A 20,295-nucleotide genomic window follows, 5' to 3' on the forward strand; every position below is an offset into this window, starting at 1 on the left:
GATGCCACCCATCATTCATAATATATCCTGTTTGATGCACTTGTACTGAGTGCTCCCACAAATCAATCTGAGCAGACCAGCACATTTTTAACTCTCTAATTTGACATTTCTTCACTTTCATGGGACATTTTTTTCAGATTTACATGTTGCTTCTTTAATTAGATACACTTTACTAATCTGTTAATATTATTTTAATTTGCAAGAAGTCATGGACCTGCTGGGTAGGACATGGGACACACGTTAGGAACCACTACTCTAACCAATACTGTACACATCCACTCTTTACATAATATACATACATACACACATATGTTTTATAATATATATGTAGTTTATATATAATGCAAAGGATTTTTATACACTGTAGCAATACGTTATTGTGTTGACAATACTAGGGTTTTTTGGGGCATTGCAGACAGTGGGGCAATGGTGGTGCTGTAAAATAGTAAGTACAGGTACTAGTAGATGCTTAAATGTTGCACTGCTTGATAGTTGCTTGTATAGGTGGCTCAATAACTACTGCACCTGCTTTTTGCAGTGAGTTCAGCATCTGCCCCATCTTGCAAGTGTTTAAAAAAAACCTGTATGAACCCACATTCCTTGAGTCATGAATTTAAAACTGTTTCTTTCCAGAAGGCTATAATCATGGATATTATGCTTTGGCCAAAAATCTCTGTCATATAGTCCTTAAAACTGTGCATGAAATATTGATCTTGAAATAAACTTTTACTTTTCCTCTATTGTTTATTTCGAATGCACCTCTGCCTCAGTTCAACCTGCCTCTACAATATAGAAACTCCTCTAAATCTCATGACTGTCTTGTCTTAAGCTTTTTGTTGGAATTCATAACAATATTATTTCAAGCAGACATTTGGTTCTGACATAGACCCCTATATGATCACTGCTCAGTCATACATGTACCTCAATGAAACTGAGGTAGGTGCATGGAGTGGGCCAAGACTAACCCCAATAACCAATGGACTGGCCACTAACATTGGGCTCCTGGGCATTGTGAAACTAACTGTAAAGTTCTTAAATGCCTTGGCAGGAGTAGGATGCACTCTACTAATGCAAATCCAATACAATCATATAAAATCTGTTTTTAAAGAAACTGTGTTGGCCCTTCTGACATAGGTGTTTCTAACTAACTGAGAAGCATGTAAACACTTTGGATGGTGGGAAAACAAAAGAGAGAATTATTTAAAAAAAGTAAAAAAGTAACTGTTCTCCATTTGGTTGGATGGGTAGAATTTCTGAGAAGCCTCTTCTTAAACAATCCAAACCATTTCAGTTTTGGAAAAGTGTAGCATTTGTAGAAATGAGTCTTGTAGCAGTGGTAAATGTTCATTTACTCAAGGACAGAAGAGTCCAAGATCACCAAGATGGATTGTATTGATAAGAGGATTGTGTTACCTGTTCGGAGGGACTTGTTTTCAGCAGTGTTCAGCTTCACACCACCTGGAATGTAATATGAGATTGATATTTGCTATCAGTAGAACTGTATTTTCATGACAAATGCCTTATGAAAATTATAGCTCAAGAGTAAGCACCCCATGAGTCACAGTTTCTCTGTTTCTGCTCAATGTTCAGCACAAGGGTAATTGTGGAATGGGAAGTGTTTCTTGCCTCAGATGAGTCATGCACTAGTATGGATTGAGAGCCTATAACAATCATAACCATAACATGCCAAATCCTGCTATTCCACATGCTATTGCACTTTACAATACGTTATGATATCATGTGCTATGTTATGGACCAATTGATGGAAATATTAGAGCAAAAAATATGCTCAGGATTGGTCTTGTCTTGAAGTGTCTCTTATTGTGTTTCTTATGGCAGACAACTACACAATGAAGGAAAACTGATCTTCAAAACAGGCCTTGGGTTCATGAAGTATGGGACATTCATTGCAAGTGACACCCCTTCATTTACACCCCTTCAGTACCATGTCTTGGGCAAGGCCTGTGCAAAGGTAAATGTTAAAAACAAACTGTGAGGCTGCTCGTTGAATTGACTTGCTTTAGTTAAAGCATACTAAAATGGCTGGAGCCTTGGATGGAGCAGTAAAACTAAATTAAGGAAAGTTCATGGTTGATGATGAAAACACCATAGAAAATTCAACAATTCCAAGGTGTTGACACCATCCCACATGATAAGCATAATACTAGCATGGTTTCCCTTCTGCAGTCTAAGCAACATTATTTCTTAAAGGGATCATTTACCAGTGAGAAAGGTACACACAAGCAAACCTAATTATACCAAAGCAAAATTATGTATTGTACATGGACGTTTTGACAATGGATTGTAGCTCCCAGGACCAAGCCTTTTCAATCAGTCCACTTGGGCTCCTTGCTGAATTGCATCACACCATAGTCATGCCTCCCCAAGATCACTATTACATGTCACTGCCATATCAAATAGACTCAGCTTCTCTGAGCCTCTTCATGAGGAGAGGATGCAGATGTGGAGAATGCACTGAGGAGAAGCTTAAGAAGGCTAATACCGTCCTACATTTCATGTGTTTTGAGTCAGAGTGCTTTTTTATGCCACTCAGTTCACAGGAAATTGGGACTTTTTTCTATGGATTGTGGTCAACGTAGTCTCACTGATTTTAAGAAACTGACTAGAGTTCTGGAGTTAAGGAAATCGATGCAGGAAAAGGCTGCAGATTTGCAGCTATTTAAGGCATTTTGTGTACCCAAAAGAGCAGCAATCTTGTCTCCCTTTCTACTGAGCATTCCCTTTCCAATGGGAGCTGGGTTTTTGTGAATGTACAGCAGCACATAGGTCGTTGAATGAGCTCATATTTCTGGTGTGGAGATTGTAGCGTTTTATAATCAGTTCCTTTAAGGGCATCTATGAAATCATCAAATGCATCTAACCAAGCAGTCCATTTATCGCCAATATTTTGCTTTCTTGGCTGCATCAAAATATGGTGTTGGTTTGGGGAAAGTGGAAGCTTGGTAACTAGTTATTAGAATCGCTAACATTGAGGGTGGAGCTCTTTCCATTACATTGTGCTGTCCATGAGAGCCAGAGTAATTTGCTCTATTTCTGAAGCCTTGTGATGGACCAGTGTCAAAGTACTCGCAGACATTTCAGTGAACACTGATCTCCTCCTTGGTCTCCATTGGAGCCTTCCTTGGAGATCGCTGGAGTGTTCTGAGCCGTCTCCCAGTAGCTTTGGTGGTGGGCCTCTTTAGGTATTGAACAGCTCAGTAAACACAACCATCATGCTTCTTCTGGGGTCTCCTCGCCCGGTGCTGAGGTTTTATAGTTCCACTTATCGAGGCTCTGGTAAGTGCAATGACCATATGCCTTTTTCTTACTTATTTTGTCAACCAGTGCTCTTATGTATTTTGTCAGTATTTGACTACAGCAGTCTTTATCGCTTCTTTACTGCGTCTGTGTTAGAACTGGGATTCCTGGTTCGCTAAGGCTGACTCCAAAGCCAGGCAGAAACCACCATTCTAGTCAGGGTAAGGGAGTCACACGCCAAGATAACCCCTGCTCACCCCCTTGGTAGCTCGGCACGAGCAGACAGGCTTATCCCGGAGGCAATGTGTAAAGCATTTGCGCACGCACACAACAGCAACAACATCCTAGGCACACCACAAAAGGAACTCCAAACAAGGTTATATAAAAATTACTTTTGTATTGTCAAAACACATCAGATAGTAATCACACAATATACATTGTGCCAACTGGCAAGGGCAATATTCACAAGGGATTATTTACAGGACAGGGCCACATGGGCCACTGTCGGAATCAATACTTTTAGAACTAGAAATACTGTTAGAAATAGCACTTTTGAACATATAACAATCAGAAGTTTCACACATGATGCATAGAACATTCAGAGGTGTAGGAAAGACACATGGGCCTAGATGTATCAAGCATTTTGCGATTCGTTATGGCCGAAATTCGCAGAATTTTGACCATAACGAATCGTTAATGAATATTTTGCATATTTCGGGATGTATGTGTTTTTTCGCAGCGCAAAGTAAGAAATCGCTATTTTTTGCGTTTCGTTATTTGCGTTTTCATGTTTATGCGAATATTTCTTAGCGATTCTCTATTTTGCATGATCGCATTTTAAGAAGTCGCTATGAAATGTATCAAAGAATCGCAAATAGCGAAAAACGGCAAATCGCAAAATAAGAATTCGCAATTAACACTAACTCAAACCAGGTGTAATTTTTTTTGAATCTTTAAAAGACAGCCCCAACTGATTTTTTCAACAGAACCATGGCTGGACTTTACCTGATAGCTAGAAGACTGCGCATCCAAGCTCTTGCACAGATGAGACAGAGGCAGGAAAGGATTTTCAAACTGAGGATTACCTTATTTCAACAGACTGAAGAAGACATTTTTGAGAAATATAGACTGCATCCACATACCATTTTGGACTTAATTGAGGAGTTAAAGCCTTTTTTGGAGCATGAGACACACAGGACACATTCTATACCAACTCATGTGCAGGTCTTATGTTCCCTGCACCTTCTTGCCTCAGGATCTTTTCAAAGGGTGATTGCAGAGGTGGGAGGAGTATCTCAGAGTGCCTTTTCAAGGTTTTTTAGGGTATTTTTGGATGCAATGATGAACAGGTTGCAACATCATATTTACTTCTCCAGCACACCTCAAGATATCCAAATTTCTAAATTTGATTTTTATCAAATTGCCCATTTTCCACATGTAATTGGATGTATAGATGGGACACATATTGCCATTACACCTCCAGCTGCAACTGAGCATGTTTACAGGAATTGGAAAAGTTACCACTCTTTAAACATTCAAATGGTGTGTAATGCTAAATATATTATTACTGACATTGTTGCAAAATTTCCAGGAAGCACTCATGATTCATATATATTTAGACACAGTGGATTACATGGACGTTTGAGTGCTGGTGAATTTGGAGATGGATTTCTGCTTGGTAAGTGCTACTTAAAAACACAAAATCAATTTTAAAACTTTTGTCAATCTATTTTTAAAACTGTCACATTTCTGAAATTACAATTTAGGAGACAGCGCCTATGCAGTTCGTGATTTCATTTTGACACCTTATCTAAATGTAAATGTAAATGTAAATGTAAATGTAAGGTGTTTTGTAGCACGCTCAATTACTACCGGAGTATCCTGGCGCGAATGACCGCTGGGGAACCCGTCCTGGCTTTCCCTGTGAGATGGTCCCATGCTGGGTATCTTCAAGGTGAAGCCAGGCATCCCCGGCGTCTGTGGGGGGCCGTTGTAGCGATGAGGCAAGCTTAATGCCCAGAGTTACCGAGTGCGATCACTGACCAAAGTGGGCACCGAGGCGAGAATTATCAGTCCGCTGACCCTGGTCCTCGACCCTGCCGCGTCGGGAATCGAACCCTGGTCCCGGGCCGTTCTCAGCCTCCGGGTCTGCCGCCTCTAACCAGTGAGCCACACCTCGCCACCTCGACACCTCTAAATCCAAGTAACATTCATGAAAGGAGATACAATAAGGCACACCGTTCTACACGTGGAGTTATTGAAAGAACTTTTGGAATTTTGAAAAGCAGGTTCAGAAGAATCCATAAAAGTGGAGGATCCTTGCAATATAAGCCATCATTGTGTTGCAAAATAATTACAAGTTGTGCTATGCTACATAACATGGCTATTAGAAAGGGAACAGAATGTGAAGTGAGTGACCCTGAATCTTCAGACAATGATGATGTCCCTCCACCAAGAAGATGTGCTACAGGTTTAGGAGCTGTGGCTGGGCGACAAAGGCGTGCAGAAATTACTAACAATTATTTCTAGGTAAGAAATAAAAACACAACATCTTTGTTTTCATTATGTAAACCTTTAATTTTTCAAAATTAGATGGGTAACAAAAACCTGGAACCTGTTAATCCACAGGACATACATCTGAGAATGTTTGCTCACAGTGTCATTCTCTTTTATTAATATATATGTTGAATTTTCTTTTTAATTTTTTCCCCTTCTGCTACTCCTGCGTTGGCCTGGGCCACTTCTCCTCACAGATGTATGTTGGCTACCAAGGCTTCCACTCCTCATGTCAGGGGTGTCCAAAGTGGGCGTAGGGTTACTGCTGGTTCTACTGGCAGTGTCCTCAGACTCAATGGCCTCAAAGAACGCACTTGCCCCTTTCTGACAAGTTTTTAATAATTCAAAAGAATGGGATACTTTATCCAGCCCTTTGGCAACATTTCTACTGCATTCACCAACCATGCGTTGCATGGCAATGCTTCGCCTATTACTCTGTGCTGTCACAGTGCACAGTCTATTTATAGCTGCATAGTACTTCTGTAGTCTGATGTTATGACTGCGAGAATCCCTCACTCTGTTTGACTCTGATCTTTCAAATGCTACACAAAGTCTGTCCATGGAGTCAGCCATCCGCCTCATACCATCACCCACCTTATTGTTACTCTTGTTTAATTTATTTAGTTGGGCATTAATTGACCTTAATGCTTTATGTTGTTTTTGTTGCACTGAAAGCATGTTGTTTTCCAAACCAGCAAAAACATTTGCTGTTTCTGTGACTTCTCCCCTGCTTCTCCTGGTATTATTATTAGAATATGATCTTCTTGAAGCAGAATCACTAACTGTGTCAAGATGTATAACTTCCTGCTCTGACACATTTATGTTATTTGTTGATCCCTCAGGTTCATCATCTGATTCTTCAAAAGGTTGCAGTTGTGCAACTGCTTTTCTTTTTCTTCTCAAAAAAGACAATGATTCATGCTCATCACTGACATTTACTTCTTCTGGGGCTGTAATATGTTCCTGTGAGGATTGCCCCCCATCACCATCATGTGAATCTACAACATGATCTGGGAATAAAGAAAGAGTCACATGAGATGCTTGCCTGTCTGTGTGCTTCATAACTATTAAATTAAGCTAACTAAAGAGGTAGTATTGTGTACTTATTCAGATGCATGTATGTTGGTGCAGCTTAAATGTACTGCATATCATAAGTATGCAGTAATGTAAAACAAAAAAGGGGATCAATTTTCACATTTAAGTGCTGTTATTTATTAAACACATGGAATAATGCTCACACACTCATACACTCATGCTTCTAACTTATGCAATGAAAAAGTCAAGCATCCTGCTTACCATGTTCAGCAACTGTGTGATCAGAACTGTCAATGGCTGAGACTCCGGAAACGCTTTCAAGCTGAATTGTAGATTCAATGAGCTCCTCATGTGGGGTTGGTTGGTCTACATTTCCAGATCCTCCACCAGTTTTATTGGCATCCTTTAGTCTCTCAGCAAGTTTTTCCTTTGCCCTCAGCCTCATGTCGTACCAACGCTTTTTAATTTCATCAATTGATCTTGGGATAACACCAACTGCATTGACTTTTTCCTGGATTTCCAGCCATAACTTCCTCTTCCTGACTTCAGGAACATATTTGGCTTGCTTTGCAAACAAAAGTTCATGATTGCAGGCCATTTCCTCCACCAGTGTCTCCACCTCCCTCTCAGAAAACCTTTGCTTCCTTTTCCTTTTCTCTGCTGAGGGGCCTCCTTCTGAATTTGCAGCCTCCATCCTGAAGTCAAGCAGCTCCTCTCTCCAGCCAAACAGGTTTCCAACTGCCACTGGGTGTGGCTCAGGCATGCAGGTGAAACTAATCAAGCCCATTTCCTGAGTATGACTCAGCTATTTTGTAGTTGGCAGCAGCAGATTCATGCTTTTTTGAGATTTCTTAATTTGCGAAATTCGCAAATTAAGAAGTCGCATAAAATTCTGAAAATAAAATTGCGACTTTTAAGGAATCGCAAGAAAGTCGCAGAAACATACATACATCGCATTTAACGATTTCTTAATAGCGATTCGCAACGACTCGCTATTAAGAAATCGCTAACGAAAATCTTGATACATCTACCCCATGATGTATAAACATACATTCAGCGGTGTAAGGAACAAGGCACATGACGCATCAAAACACATTCAGAGGTGCAGCACAGGAAAACACATGATGCATAAAAACATTCAGAGGTGTAGGTAAGACACATGATGCATAAAACACATTCAGCGGTGTCACAGGCTTAATGGCATAGCACATTACGCATAACTCACATTTGGGCCTAACCGGTAAAAATACAGTAGGCATTCTCCTCACTAGTCTAAACACATTAGACTCTGCCTCCTAAGAATAAATCACCTTTAGGGGCGTGACTCACAGTGAAGTAAACTCTCACCAACATAAACCTACACAGGTAAAGTAACCTCAAAATCACAGTAACTTCACACGGCGCAAAAATCACATTAGGCAATTACCATTATAAACATAGTAAAATCGTATTGCGCAGAAATCACAAACCAGCCCCCTGGCCAACTGGCCATCTCAAGAAGGGGACTCAGAAAGCCCTGTGTCCACAATGTCAGGGCGCGCTGCCAATGCAGCGCCAGTCAGGGGTGCGCCACCGGCGCAAACCTAAACGTAGCAGCTGCCCACTACTTGCTGGGCAGCTGAGAACAGTAACAGGGCCTAAACGTTGCAGCTGGCACTAAGTGCTGCACAGCTGTAGAAGGCCTGGCACCACTGTGCCATCTCCGTCCCACACAGGGACTCTCTCTCCCTTGGCGCCTAAACGGTGCAGCTGCCCACTAATTGCTGGGCAGCTGGGAATCAGCAACTGCGGCCTGGGCTCTCAGAAGCCCTGAAAATAGCTTACCAATGTTAAAAGCCCACTAGGCTCTCGGGGTGAATAATGCACAGCGCAGGAACCACCTAGGCTCTGTTAATCAATACTGTGCCTCTGGGAGCCATCTAGGCTCTGTAAATAATTGGGGCCTCGTTGGAGCCCTCAGGCTCTGAGAACAAATCGGGCCAATGTGGGTCGTTGGGGCCAACATGGGCTCGAAAACAAACATGCCCCCAACAACGTGGCAGCTGCCCTCTAGCCAGCGGGGCAGCTGAGGAAGGAGATCGGGGCCCTATAAACAATATGCCACTACCGTTGGAGCGGCCCGCTGCCAAGTGGGGCCGCTCAGTGAATGACCCGGGACAATCCCCCATCCTTACCGGCTCTTCTACGCGGCCGGTCTCTGCTTGCTTCATCACTGGCGGCGGGGGCAGGCACCGGCAATGTGCCTCGCGCTCCCTCCACCTCTCGCCAAGACTGGCTGGCGCCTGCGGGGCTCTCCCTCAGCAATGGGAGCCCCGCACCGGCAGGCGCCAGCATCAATCTCTCAGGCGGCTTCTCTGGCGGCAGCGGCGTGCGCGGGACTTCCTCCACGAAACCGGAAGTCCCGCCCGCCGTCAGGTGTGTCGTTGCCTGACTTCCACCCGTTACGACTCGGGCCGCCGTGGTGATTGTTGATGGTGAAAAGCGAGGGGTAGGCTCCCTCGGGGACAAAAGTAAAGGGCAAAGCGGGGTTGGCACCCGCGCTAGAGGCTGCCAAGCGGGGTAGGCACACGTGATTAATTTAAATAAACACATGGGCAAAGTCGTGGGGTAGCCACCCACGTAACTGAAATAAACGGGATTACGGCAGCCATACTGCAGGGTCGGCTCCTGCGAAGGCACAAAGAGGAGAATCCCCAGCCCACGATGCAGCCCAGCATTGCAGGGCAGAAACAAAGGCTCCTTTTAGGGGAAACAAACACCTACTAGGTTCTGGGGCACAGCAACCATCCAGCCCCAAAGGAAAGTCTCCCAGTGCAAAGGGGTCCCAGCATCAAGCAGGGGATCCCAGGAAAAAGGTCTCCAGAGCAAAGAGAAAGTCCCCCAGCCATCCTCAGGCAGGCAGAAGGGTCCAAAAGAAGTCCTCCAGCAATCCAGGGGCTGGGCAGGGTGGCAAGCCCTCCCCTGGGCCCAAGCAGAGCATGCCCCTGGCAGGATTTAAGTCAGAAACAAGAACATTTTGGAAGGGGACACAACCCCTTTTTATACAGTGAATTCCTTTGTCTAGCAGGGAGCAGGCAATGTAAGAACCAGCTACAATTGGTTATAGTGAACTCCTTTCACTGGCCAGGCTAGGGACATCAGACGCACCACAGGGGGTGGAGCAAGCATTGTGGAGGGAAACCCAGCCCTATTCAGGCCCAGGTGCACCCCTCCCCTCACATCAGCATGCTAATCTCAACACTCACCACTTTGCAGACCCATCCAGACTCCTGGAGCCAGGCTCCAGTCAATCACACGCCAGGCACAAATTACACAAATATGCCAACTTCTAGAAGTGGCACTTCCACACTAGACACATTCGTGCCGCATACATCATTACGCAGCATTCAATCTCACGAGTTCGCACATACCAAACTCGGTTACGGAAACAGGCTAGGCAAAAGCAAAAAGTTTCGGGGTGAACCTGCCAAAAAGGTCCAGGTCCAACAGTCTGTATATAACTGCCTTTAGCAGCATCACTCCAAATAATATACAACTTTTGCTAGAGTAGCACCTTTGTGTAAGGTTTGATCAACAGGTACTTGACCAATGATGTGTAGATTCTTTACACCGTTTTAGTAATCTTCAGTTGCTTTACTGTGGCTGGAGCTGCTCTTTGACTCTACATGCATAAAGTGTTGATTCTGTACTTCAAAAGCTACACATGTTGAACACATGAGCAGTCTGCCTAGACCATAGCAAACTCGCTGAGCGATCACATTCATTATTTGGGTTACTTATCTCATCCTTGTCGCCAGTTGTAGCATCCACCCCAGCCTGGGTACCCACCAATAACTATGACACACATCGAGCTTAATATTACATGTCTTTATTCTTCCTCGTCTAACTGCAAAAAGAAAAAGGGCTTTGTAATAAAAAAATGCAATACACTACGGAAATGATTGCTCTTGTCAACAGTCATTTAAATATAAATTGGATCAGATAGCCACAGACTTGGTATAAGGCCAATCAATTGAGGAGGCCAGTCCTATAGGCAGTGAATAGTGCTCTGAAAAATGCTTTGAGTAGTATCCAACAAAGACAATTACAATACAGATGCTAATGTTTGTTCATAATATGTGAGTAAGGTGATCTACCACCTGAAGCCAATGGTATATTTGTTAAATTGTGAAACTGACTATTGAGAGGCTGTGGGTGGCCTTTCCATGTGTCGGACGGCCCCCGGCCTTCCGTTGTCACGGTGGGCGTGTGCGTCGGATGGCCAGGGGCCAGCCTAATCGCTCACACGTGGAATTTGCCCGCACCACAGGTGAATTCCACGCATGTTCAAGCGGTTAATGAGTAGCTGTCAAAGGAGGTGGTAAGAGTTAGTTTAGTTTAGTCAATGTTACTTACGTTTAATTAGGTTTAAAAGTAAGCAGAATTTGGCACAAAACTTTTTTTTCCAGAAAGACTCTCCCCAGTATTAGTTTGTATTGTGTTGCAAAGAAAGTGAATTATGCCAGCAGTAAGCAGTTTTTATCCGATCATCAACTTTTATGTGAAGCTAATGATAACTTGATTTGGCTGGATAGAGGTGGAGGATTATCAGAGTAATATGCATCAATTTATTCAACATAATAGCTTGTGGTAAATTTAAAACTCCAAAAGTCAGAAACCTCAGCAGTCAAAGAGGAGAGGGTGATAGAAAGCGGACAAATGAAAAACAATAAACAGCAAACTAACAGAATAGGGTATTATGCTGAGGATCACAAAATCTGAATATTGAATTAACACTAACAAGAGACCTAATCCGACCACTAGGTCAGGAGTGAATATAACTATGACCTCAAATATGTTGCCTTTGAAGAAATGTATGAAAGACTTTGAGGAGAAATATTTTTAAAGCAAGCATAGTGAATTATTAAGAGTAGTTACATCTAATAAACATAATAAAGTAAGTGAAGTAATTGATAAAAATTACGCAGATTCAACACCCGGTTTTAATAAAGCAATTTTTGGGGGGATATAGTAAAATATAAAACAAAACAGACTTTCATCTTCTCCTTGATCCAATTTCCCCCTCTTCAGAGGCAGTCTACCGGTTGAGGAGATATGTATAGGATAAAGGACCCGTGCCATACGGTATAAGGATATTGCAAGTAACAGAGGAGTTCCATGACCATCTAGAGGAACGAGGCTGAGTTCCTTTATAAGGTTAGTGAACTCCAAGAGGACTTGTAATACATGCATAATGCATGTCAGGGGTACTTTATTCCATATAATACATAGTCAAACTACCATGTTTCCTACAAACCACTTAAATTATTAGTGCATGCTTCTTTCCTGTAATAGAGTGCATGCTTCCAAATATAAAGAATACAAATACAATCATATAATTTCTAGTGCAAAAAAACAGTTGGCCAATTGTTGCAAAAAGATATTAGAATCAGCTTACGTCATGTGATTAAAAAAACACGTATAGAAAAAATCAAAAATTTCTATTACTACCATAGTAGTGTAAAAAATAAACATATTGCCATAAATCTCTTCACATTGTCTGTGTACAACTAGAAAAACAGAGCAGAAGGAAGAAAAGCAACATTTTATTTACATTGCTTTACACAGCTGCTCCATGACCTGACCTGCCTTTCACCTTAGCTGCAGACTTTTTCAGCAGGTAGTGTGATGTAGGAACTTGACTGCAATAAGGTATAAGTAATAACACTTAGTAAATGATTGTCAAGTCTGTGCTTTTTCTTCTGAATACGGATAAAGTATAGTTATTACACACACACACTACTCAATACAATGCAGCAACTTACAAACATACACAAGCTGATGGAAATACTTTTGGACGACATTGCGTAATCATTCTTATCCCTCCTAAAGGGAGGTCTAGATCCACAAATCACATGTCAATACATTAACTTGTATTAAAATGCAAAAATTGAATACCACCTTAAATTAATGCAACTACTATTGGCAATAAAGTATGTGTACGGGGCCTATGAGTGGTTGTCAGCACCATTACTTTTTGTAAACATTCACAAGGAAAAATGTGTAGGCATGTCTAGGTGATCTGGGTTATCACAATTACCTCTAGCATTAAATACTCACTTTAAACATAGTCCCTAAAGGACATCACTTTTCTAAATACACACTGGTGCAATTAAAACTTTTCTCACCTAGAGGGTGATTTTCAACAGTGAAACTCATTTTAAACATTTTCAGGCCACAACTTGTTGCAGCCATAATCTTCTGTCCCAGAGGGTGCAGTCTTCCCAATGGTAAAACAAAAGTTTCAGCTGGGAAAAAGCTTGATAAAAACTTGGGAAACCTTGAGGGGTAATTTTCCAGAGTCCCCCAAACTCAGGGAGGGGACCCTGGCATTTTCTTTATAGAGAGGCTGCACTGCTCCTGCAGTTCTCCCTGCACTTTGACATCCTTTTGGTGGTGACCCCACTCTCATGAGATCACCACAAGCCACAAATGAGTGGTTTTCATTTTAACATTTGGGCAAACTTGATGAGCCCCACAGGGCGAAATGGGGCCCTCCTCATGCTGTCTGTTGAATTATTAAGTAGCAGCTCTCCCACTGCAGTAGGGAGAACAGCAACGCTTTCCTTCCTTTGTTTTTCTTTCTTTTTTGTGTCTCTGCGCCTTGTTCTTGGTGTCTCAGGGTGGCCAGTCCCACTCAGGCACCGAGCACATTTGCCACATCGGAGTTCAGCTTGGGAAGCCCAACCTCGGCTGCACTCTCCAGCTCACCCCACATGGACTGCACATTCACGTGATGCCGCAGGAGCTGGCACTTCACTCACGTCTGCCCACACTAGCAGGCAGACCCATGTTGTGCTGCTGGTCTTTTTTGCCACAGCGTGGAGTGCAATGGCACTCTCCCTCCTTGCTCTGGCCATCGGGCTTAGGGATGGGGTCAGGTGACTCCTCTCACCTTTGCAGGGGGGGCGCAATGTCACTACCCTATTCTTTACTCCTCTAAGATCCCTGGGATGGGGTGCTGTGCACCCTTCCGACACTCATCGGGGGGAGCTTAATGGTGCTCTTTTGCCATTATTCTTCCTGGGCCAGTAATGGGGTCCTGGGCCTCTCACTCGCATCACAAAGAGGCACAACGCCACTCCCTTGAACAGTTTCTTCTCAGGCCCATTGATGGGGCCCTGGGCCCCCTTTCAGCTTCTTGACGGAAAGCGCAGTGGTGCTTCTTGAATTTCTTTTGCTAAGGGCAGCCTTTGGGCCCTGGCCCACCCCAGAGGCAAGATTACTCATGGAGGCAGAGCCCCCCGCGCCCCATTGCCAGCTGGAGGGAGGTCAAAGGTTGCGCGAACATTAGATTGGGATATCTGATTTTGATGATGCTACTCTCCTTTTTCTCCTGGTGGTGAGCCCTTGCCTCCTCGAGCACTTTCTTCATGCCTCCTGGCCTCCAAGATAACAAACGTTCTAGGAGCAAGTTTCACTGACTCCCTGCACCAGCCTTTCAATTGGTTGTCTCTCTGGGCAGTGCATCCTCATTGTGAAGAAACTCAGTTTTTTCCCCTAATTAGTACTCAGGCGGTCCTTGAAGCAGAGGGCTGTCAGAAGGTTCCGCCTTCCAAATTGTCCATGGCATCAGCCTCCAGCCTCTGTTGGTTGTGCCTTTCTGCGGAACACTGTGGACCATTCTATGCATAGGCAGGCAACTATTCATTCCTAGTTCAAAAAAGGAAAATAATTCCTTGTAATTAATGAAGAGTTGGAAGGCATGATGTCTAAAAGCAATTTTAGATCCAAAATTAAAAGAAATTGTTAGAGAAGGTGTTGCTCTAGAGAAATTGTAAATGTTTTACATAACATAGGGATTGCTAGGTTTAAACAAACTCCTCATCTGATTGCTTGCACCCCAAAAAATACTAGAGTTTAAAAAGATTAACAAGTTGAAAAAAGCATCGAAAACTGATGACGATCCAACTTATGATAAGCAAGCAGAACTAAGCAGAAAACAGAAAAAGAATCCAGCCGAGACTAATCAAAAACCGTTAAAGTTTTAGCAGCAGTCATAGATCAATTCAGCGGTACAAAAGGGGGTGGTGATGGACGGAGCATCTGAACCAATCAAACACTCACACCCAGTCAACTGATCTGGGTTTAAACCATCACCGTTCTTTAGCCCACTCTGCCACCCCATTTCAGACATGGCCATATGCAAATCAGTCTGACCCTGTGCCTCATGGGAACAGTCCAGCCCGAACTGCCAAGCCATGCCTCCCCTGGACCGGAAACAAGCTTCCGAGGACCGGTTTCTGGCATTTCAGCCGTCTTCAGCCCGGCTTGCTTGAATCCAGTGGCAAAGTGAGCAAGGGACTCACTTATGGCAAACAAAGCGGTACAAAAGGGGGTGGTGATGGACGGAGCATCTGAACCAATCAAACACCCAGTCAACAGATCTGGGTTTAATCCATCACCGTTCTTTAGCCCACTCTGCCACCCCAGTTTAGACATCAATTCAGGCAGTTTCCATGTTAAAGATGTTAGAAGAAATCATTTGCACAGTAGCCATTATATAGTCCACCCGCTCCGACCAACTAAAATGTCACCCAAAATAGCCATCAACATGGCCCACCTTACTTCTAAAATAGAAGCGGTTGCACTGTCATTGGAACCAATGTACAATGTGCAGACAGCAAAGTTTAAAAATGATCTCCACTTATTTTAAGAAAGTGTATCTTTTTGCATGATTACCCCATTTGTTTAAACAGGTGATGCTGTTTATTTTTACCCTGTGCATTGTGATTCTGCTAACAAGTCCCCAGTACTTGTTATCTGACCACTATGTGATATGCTACTAATTAGAAAGTGTTATCTTACCTGTTGGTCCCAAGTATATGGTGCAAAGTGTATCAATGGTCTATACGTTAAATATCACTAGTGGTCTACATCATTTATTGTGCCACCACTAAAGTGACAAAACCCTGGCAGGAGGCCTACCATCTGTAACCTGGTTGTGCAGGTTTAAACAGCAATTTAACATCTCAAAATGGGCCATATGTATTAACACATTTCCCCATAGACAAAGAATGGGCAAAATCCTTTGATATATCTTGCCCAATAAGTCCTTTTGAGAGGCCTACACCTTCTTTTTAAATTGTAATATGTCACCCTTAAGTAAGCCTTAGTGCATAATGAAGGAGGGTGCATGGTGTTTGAAAGCATATAAAAAGTGACTTTAAAATATGTCCTGACAGTGACGAAGCCCAAAACGCTATTTGCACTGAAGCAGGGTTAGCTGCTCTATAGGAAATCATTGGTAGTTAATTGTACAATTAAATAATCATCTCTCTACCTATTTACCAGCTAAAAAGGTAATTCCTCAACTTTTTAAAACTATTTATTACAAATCCAATTCATTGGTAAAGTCAGATATGTCCTCATTATTTTCCAAACAAGATTTCTAAAAGTCACTTTTTGCTGCCAAAAACATCTAGAAATCCATTTGCATGAGTGTCTAATGAGCACCTCACCTTGGTGTGAACTTGCTCACAGAGTTGAGACAGATATCTTGTGTGGGGGTGGGGGTGTTCGGTTCCTCCAAAAGGATAAAGATCTGGGCAGTGCTGAGGAACTTAATTATCTTCAAAGAGCCCCCTGCCACAGGCAGAAGTAGCTTACGCCTGGGCCTGCCCCCTACTTTGTCCTCCTATCTAAGGAGGCAACCAGGCCAAATGGAAGAGGAGCTGCCTCCAAAACTGGTTGTGAGTGACATAGAGAAGGAGTTGCTAATTTCCCTCACCAAAATGCAAGGAAGAGCACAGGACCTCTGTAGAGGGTAAGTAGGTTCTAGCATCATGGTAGTAGGTAGACATGGGCAATGAGGATTGAATGTGGTAGGACACACAGGACTGTTGAAAAAGTAGGTAGTGTTACCTATTTGAACCTTTTCCCTATTGGTTAGGGAGGGACAAGGAGTCACCCAAACCCACAATCTAATTCAAGGTGCACACATATGGCATCCATAGGCACCCTCTTCAGAACACCGCTGAACCTGCAGAAGACAAAAGGACTGTACCTGCTATTGAGCCCTGTGAGGAGAACCATAATAACTGGCCCTGCTCCCACTTGACCCCTAGGCTGAGAAGAAAACTCCAAGGGTCATTCGACAGACTTCCTGTTAAGAAAAAAGGTGCTAGAATCCACTTTTCTTAAAGATCCTGGATAATCAGTTTCTACTGGACCCACCCTCGACCCTACTGGTATCTTCTGTTGGAGTGAATCCTGTTAAGCCTGTTATTGAGGTCCTGGAACCCTGGCTGGTGTCATCAGGTACTGTGGGTCTCCAAACCTAAAAAGCTAGGACACATAACAGTTTTGCTAACTCTTGCCCAGAGAGCTGTTATATTACCAGGACAAAACTGCAGCTGATCCGCCGAGGGTGTATCACCCATGGGTCTGACTTTACCGCAGCTCTTGCTACATTCATCTTACAGTACAAAATACAATTTATCAGACCCGATGTCAACTGGCTTCTGTTACATTGAACCCTCTTCTGCTATGCCCTGCTGCCTTGCTCCACTGAGGACATTCAACTTCACTGGGTGTGATGCCAAGCAGCAGTGAAGTTGATTGTCATTGACAGCTTCCTGGGCACAGACTCTGGACTTTTCCTACTCAGAGGTTTTCCAGCCATTTCATCACCTTCACTGAGATCTAATTCTTAACTTGAGCATTGGCGATGAGCTTGTGTTTGGACCCAGCCTGCATCCTTGCCGCTGAGGACTTTATCTTCCTGAAAGTTTTCTAAGTTTAAATTAGACTTTCTGACTGAGACCAACATTTTTATTTCTTACCCTTGTCCCAGTCTAACACAGTCAGCTGCCTGAAGTTGGCATTTTGCACTTTTTGTGTTATTTTTATGTAATACTTATTTTATTTTGAAGGTTTTGTATAGCGCGGACAAGACCTTTGCGGGTATCAGAGCGCATTACAACAAATAAAGGAAATAGAGGGACTAGACAGAGGAAAATAGGCATATACATAAGAACATATTATTGCTTATATTAGGTCAAACAAACGGTAACTGTTCCAACATAGCACATATCTACAATCCTGCATCAAATAGATAAAGGTAATTTTGTCAGGAGAATCGATATAACTTCCTTTCTAAAGGATGCCACATGAGGGTTATGTCTTGATTTTGGATGTAAGGCATTCAAAATTCTAGGGGCCCTTCCTGAGAAGGAGCGGTTATAAGTTTTATTTTTTTTAAAACGTTGTGATTTCAAAAGACGATTATATGAACTCCTGTTCGTTCTCTTGCTGCCTGATGGTTCTAGTGTCTCTGCAAGGTACTGTGGTGTTTTGTGATGCAATGCCTTGTGTGTCATGCAGGCGATTTTCAAATGGATTCTGGCCTCAAGGGGAAGCCATTTAAGGGCACGCAAGTCCGGGGAGATGTGACAGTTTCTTTTGGAACCTGTGATTAGTCTGACAGCTGCTTTGATTGATGCTCTTAGTGGGGCTGTCATTGTTCTGAGAAGGCCGCAGAGACCGACACTCCCATATTCCACTCTGGGGATTACTAGAGTTTGGACTGCCTGTTTAAAGTCATTTGCGGGTATGAAGGGTTTCAGTGCTCTTAGGGTGTTCATTTGAAATGTTGCTCCTTTTGTTGCTGCACTGATGTGCTTCTGCATATTTAGCTTATTGTCCAGCGTTATACCTAGCGATTTGGCAGAATCGATCATGAGCGGTTAGCCATCTAGTGCTTTTTAGGTGCTTCATCCCTTCCATGATGGTGGTTGTTTGGTTGTAATGCACTATCAGGAGGAATTCAGTTTTTAGGGTGTTTGATTTTAAATGGTTATTTGCCAGCCGTTTGGCCCCGCCCACACACTCGCGGTGTGCACCGTCTTCCCGCCATTTACCCACTATGATGGACAGCTCACTTGAGTTTGCCAGCCAGGTCTGCATTTTTTGGAGTGTAGAGTTGAGGGACTTGATGTCCTCAAGTGAGTGTAACCTAATGTAGAGTTGTGTGTCGTCTGCGTACATGTGATATTGGGCCTTTGCAGAGCTGATAAGCTCTGTGAGTAGTTCCATGAACAAGTTGAAGAGGGTCCGGGAGAGGGGGGAACCGTGGGTTATTCCTAAAGTGACAGGAGTTCGTTTGTTGTGTTTTTGACTTTTTTGGTTCTGCTAAATGCTTTACACATTTTTGTAATTCAAGACTGTCGGCTCTGTGCCAATGTTACCAGGGTATGGACTCAGGGTCAAATTGCTGAAACCTTTGTTGGATTTTAGTGGCAATACTAATTGTGGTGCAATACTAATTGTGGTGGATGACTATCTACCCAAACTACTAATCCATGTTCTCCTACTTGCTCCATAAAACATGAATACCACAGTTTAAAAATATTAACAGGTTTTTAGACAAGCCTACAGCTGTCCTACTGTAATCAATAATACCACTTGATTCCTGCCTGCTGCTCACCATTGGTTCAGTCCGCTGGCACTCTTCTTTGGTCCCTCTTAGGCAGCAAAACCTCCCTTCCTTACTTCCTGTAATGGCGGACTCCGCTCGCGTTGCCGTCTTCTCGTGGGTTTGGCTCGTGGGTTCGATCCCTGTCCACCTCACGAGCCAAAGCCCGAGCCTAGTGTGTTTACTTTTAAGTAGATGTATACACGCGCCACGGCCGTGTATACTCCTGTTGTATTTTGAATTATTTCCCTCGCGCATGGACGGCTGAGTCTTTCCGTTTGCCATTGTAACCACCGGCTTCACGGAGACCAGACGTCCATGACGGGTGGAGTCATCTTTGAGAAGAATAAATTCTCTTACCTAAATCCACTGCCTCATCCATTCTTATTACATATTTTGGCGACGATGACCAGACGTCCATGACGGGTGGAGTCATCTTTGAGAAGAATAAATTCTCTTACCTAAATCCACTGCCTCATCCATTCTTATTACACTTCCCCAGAGGAGCCCCTGCCAAGTACAGATTCCATACGCTGTGATTTCTTATTTGTGGTTTGGGGGAACGCTTTGTAATTGTTTCATGCTCGTGTTATGCGCGTTCAGCTTCTGAGCCCTTTGCCATTGTTTATTCTTACTTTGTGTGTTTATGTCCAGTGCCCATTGCCTTGGCATGGTCTTATTTCTTCCAATTGGTATTGTTCAATTGTATTTCTTCCTATCTGTATTTTTTTCGAACCTACAAGAGCCAACGCCAAGACTCAAAACTGGTTCGCCAATCCCAAAGTGTGCAGCTCTGTAGGTTATGCCACATCTTCTCAGACATTAACTTGTTTGCTCAGGCTACACCTCTACAACGTTGCACTGGTGAAAGGGCCACACATGGAGCCAGTGCTGCTGCTGTAGATCCGATTGTAACAGCTCACAGGTGGTACTATCTTCACAAGCAGTATTCTGTTCCCTGGCTTGACCCTTCCCTGGACAGCTCCACAGGC

The 20,295-nt window shown here is 43.3% G+C and overlaps 1 protein-coding gene across 1 annotated transcript in view; it reads right to left on the bottom strand.

Annotated features, from left to right (window-relative positions):
• Window positions 1-7,447, bottom strand: part of LOC147662032 (uncharacterized) — a 92,819-nt gene extending 85,372 nt beyond the window's left edge. Inside the window, exons 1-2 of the mRNA XM_086951170.1 lie at window positions 7,111-7,447; window positions 6,027-6,824 (exon numbers count right to left, since the gene is read on the bottom strand). Of these exons, the coding sequence (XP_086807296.1) occupies window positions 6,027-6,824; window positions 7,111-7,447 (1,135 nt within the window). The remainder of the gene's footprint in view (window positions 1-6,026; window positions 6,825-7,110) is intronic.
• Between the last annotated feature and the right edge of the window lie 12,848 nt (window positions 7,448-20,295).

Source organism: Lissotriton vulgaris, unplaced genomic scaffold (genome assembly GCF_964263255.1).
Source record: "Lissotriton vulgaris unplaced genomic scaffold, aLisVul1.2 SCAFFOLD_3110, whole genome shotgun sequence".
In the NCBI taxonomy this organism is placed as follows: Eukaryota; Metazoa; Chordata; class Amphibia; order Caudata; family Salamandridae; genus Lissotriton; species Lissotriton vulgaris.